The sequence below is a fragment of the Arachis duranensis genome, chromosome 8 (genome assembly GCF_000817695.3).
Source record: "Arachis duranensis cultivar V14167 chromosome 8, aradu.V14167.gnm2.J7QH, whole genome shotgun sequence".
Classification (NCBI taxonomy): Eukaryota; Viridiplantae; Streptophyta; class Magnoliopsida; order Fabales; family Fabaceae; genus Arachis; species Arachis duranensis.
Window position 1 is genome coordinate 10,264,389 of NC_029779.3, and position 3,733 is coordinate 10,268,121.

General features: G+C 33.1%; 1 protein-coding gene across 1 annotated transcript; it reads right to left on the bottom strand.

Moving 5' to 3' along the window:
• Nucleotides 1-874: 874 nt before the first annotated feature.
• On the bottom strand, nt 875-3,510 carry LOC107460725 (BTB/POZ domain-containing protein At1g21780). Its single transcript, XM_016079114.3, has 4 exons — nt 3,249-3,510; nt 3,019-3,164; nt 2,088-2,203; nt 875-1,611 (listed from the first exon to the last, which is right to left on the bottom strand). The coding sequence occupies exons 1-4, from the start codon at nt 3,365-3,367 to the stop codon at nt 1,006-1,008; spliced, it is 987 nt and encodes a 328-aa protein (XP_015934600.1). The 5' UTR covers nt 3,368-3,510; the 3' UTR covers nt 875-1,005.
• Nucleotides 3,511-3,733: the final 223 nt, after the last annotated feature.

The following is a 3,733-nucleotide window of genomic DNA, read 5'->3' on the forward strand; positions in this document are numbered from 1 at the left end:
AAAAATAAATATATTTTCTTAAATTAGTATAATCATGCATTATTCATTAAATGCTAATTGTAATATAATTATAATAAAGATATTTTTCTAAAAATAATTTTAGAAGAGAAAATAGTATTTTCATTACATAAGAATAGTACTTTCTAAAAATAAAGATAGTTTCCTAAATTAGTATAATTATGCATTATTACTTAAATGCTAATTATAGTATAATTATAATAAAAATATTTTATAAAATAAATTTAGAAGAGAAAATAGTGCATTCATTTTGGCGGAAAAATGGATTCATGAGGAATCCACACCTCACTTCCATTAGATAGGGGTTTTAGTATATTAAGTAGATAGATATCTATAATATAAATATACAAAATATATTAGGTGATGAATATTTTTTTATTTGTATTTGTTTTACATTAGAATTAACACTTTAACCAACTCTCCATTTATAGCATTCTCATAAATGTAAAAGAAAATCAATAGGCACTTCATTTTTGTTGGTGTGTTATTTTTTATTTCTTTAAATACCTTCTTATATATTAATTATATGTAGGATAACTAATTTAGTAGTTAACCTTTAACATACAAATAGCATAACTGTAATTAGAATATTAGTATTTGAATAACCAACATTTTTTAAAGAGAATTGCCAACTACGCCTGCGATAGAACTGTTTCATTTAAGCATTTTATTTTTACCATTAGTTTCAACTTAAAATTAGGTTAATTTGATCATCATTTCTGCTAAGCAGATCTCTTGACTTATTCTCAATTAAAAATTTAGTAAATATTTTGAAAACTTGAAAATATTTGAATGTGAACAATGATAGCCATAGGAACTTTCAGAGTAATTAAAGAAAAGTAGTGATAATCAACAATTTATATGAAAAACACCAACTATTAAATGATAAAGTTAAGGTAAAGAGCAAATATGATTATTGTATCACAATAATGAATAATCTACCATATTCACAAAGATTCATGGGGCAAATAGTTTTCCCATGTTAGTTTATACCGGTCTCCAAACTGTGAGCACTTCCTGAAACATCTCCATCATTAGCTCCCTATCAGCATGCTGAAAAAAGTTGTTTACTTCATCTCTAACATCATATATCTTTCCGAAGTCAAATAAGAAGGTCAAGCATCCTTTCTTTAACTTGTGTAATTGATAAAGCCAAGCTTCGTTGAGCCTTTCGAGAACATTTCCGGAGTTAAGATCTTCCAGTAGACTGTCTTCGCACACGTCTTTGAGACCGGTGATGTCATATTTATTGGCTGCTCCAAGCAATGCAAGCCGGTGTTTCCAGAAATCATCTTGCTTGATTGTTCCATACAAGTATCTTAGAAGAGCCGTGCAAGACTCTAGCGACATGTCTTCTATATGGATAGTAGACGACTCTTTCTCCCTCAGGTTGTGATGAAACATACTCTGGAACACCGGCGAACTTGCAGACAAGATTGCCTTGTGGGCTCTCAATGTACCATCAGCTGTAATAATGGTTAGGTCAGCATGAATAGCATCATCAAGCATGCGTGAGAGGCAACTAAGAGTACTTTGAGATGCAATGGATTGCAATTTTCCCTCGGATGGCCATATAGAACTAGCTTCCCCACCCTGAGTTTAAAAGAAAAAGGACAGTGGTTAAGCAGCAATCGTCCAGAACTAGATCAAAGGTTAAGATCAATTCAAGCAATAGAGAATTGGATGATATGCTATGCAAGCAACTCGAACTAACTTCAGGGGTTGCTACTGATTTCAAATTTTAGAATGTCATTGATATATATATCTTAGGGAAACCATCTGCTACTTATATATTAAGGTAGTGTTTGGCTCTTGTCTCATGACAGAAAGGATGAAGATAGTGGAAAGTTGTGCCTCTAGCATGTGTTATTTTTGCAGGTACAAAAATTAGTTTAAAAATCAATTCTCAAGACTTGTATCTCTATTATAGAATTACAGGTATTATCTTAAAAGTTGTTTCAAGACACCACCTAAAGGGAAACCATTGTACTTCTAAAGAGAAAATATAATTGTTTAGGTACTCCAATATCAAATATTGTTAAACTATTCATTCAGGGATAGGAACTCACATTCAGAGGGCATATCTTCAAGTCAAGAAATTCAACATCAATAATGAAGCGACCAACGAATGAAGTATCAACAGGCCAGACAAAGTCATCATATGTCCTAAGTATCCTTTCATGGACTGCAGCATCAAAAGCAAAAAGAAATAAGAATCAAGCTATGTTTCAACTTCATTGTGCAATGCTAAAACTGCTATTACAATCTCAAAAACACTTTGAGTTGCAATATGAAATTACCCTATTTCTTCTTGGAAAATAAAGTGGTAGAGAATAAGAAAGACATCAAAATCAAATGCAAACAAAACTAAGCCAGAGGACAACACTAATAACATGAGGCATACATAAGGGCTTGGGAGAGTTTTGGGGTTGGCTTAGGCCGACTCAATTCCGATACCGACAAAATTTTAGTCATGCATTGCTAACTTCATTTATGGGCCAGAATAGGACTGAATTAAACACTGTTTGTCTATGTGTTTCTGACTTTCCAGTCGCATTAACAGTAAAGCAGTTCCAATTTGGGGTCAGATGCAACAAATTACTGCCTCTACTGAAATTTGTTGAATATTAGAATACAAAAATCAGGAACCTTTTATTTATAACACACAAATAAAGTAATAAAGCAATAGTTGCTTCAACGGAGGGTGATGATCTGGATTTATTATCTTCCAAGCTCACTGCCAAACATGTCCTGCTCCAAGAACAAAATCAAAGTTTATTGCACCTACTTCACTTTACAAATTTATACTACTCCCTGGAACCTACAGTTTAATCAATTTGCCCTATCTATATCTCCATGCAAATAACCAAAAAAGTTTAGCCCTTTTTTCTTTATACCATTTTCACAAAACAAAAGGAACAGATATCATATGAGCCACATAACTAAGAGGCTGAAGTCAAGTCAATTACTTGGAAACTGTGTTACCGGGTGAGTACGTACCAGGGGAAATATAGAACCTGCGGGAAGAGCCAGCATTGGAAACTCGAAGAATGAAACGAGCAACGGGTGGCTGCTCCTTGGAGACACGAGAAGGTTCTGGAAACAGGTGTATGTAGAGGTACCTGTTTCTCTCTATGGATAAGTACCTGATCAGAAAATGGATGAACTGATGATTACGATAATCACAGAGAGAACAGAAATGGTGATTAGGTTAGGTTAGAATTAGATACCAGTTCCAGATTCCGACCTTGAAAGGGTCAGATTTCTTGTAGGAACAGGGTCCGAAGTTATCGATTTTCCATTGAGCTAAGCGCGCAATTGTGTCAACCCTTGAATCCCCCATGGCCATGGCAAAAGGAGAAGACGAAGAAGGAGACTGAGTCTAAAGCAGTTTGACTTGGGGTGCTATGTTGGTTTACCTATCCCTATCTCTGTGTATGATGATGAATTGAAAGAGACACAAATACTGTTTCACTCTCCTGAGTCCTGAGTCACCTGAATGGCCTACGTGCCTCATATATATATATGGATGAAATCTAAACCGATTTAAATTTAACCGTTTATTCTATTTAATTTAAATTATAAATTGATTAAAATTATAATTTGATTTAACTTTTGCAAATTACATACATAGAATGGAATTTTAGATTTACTTTTCAAAATCCAATCTAATTAAAATTACATAATATATTATAATATTATTTTATTATATTTA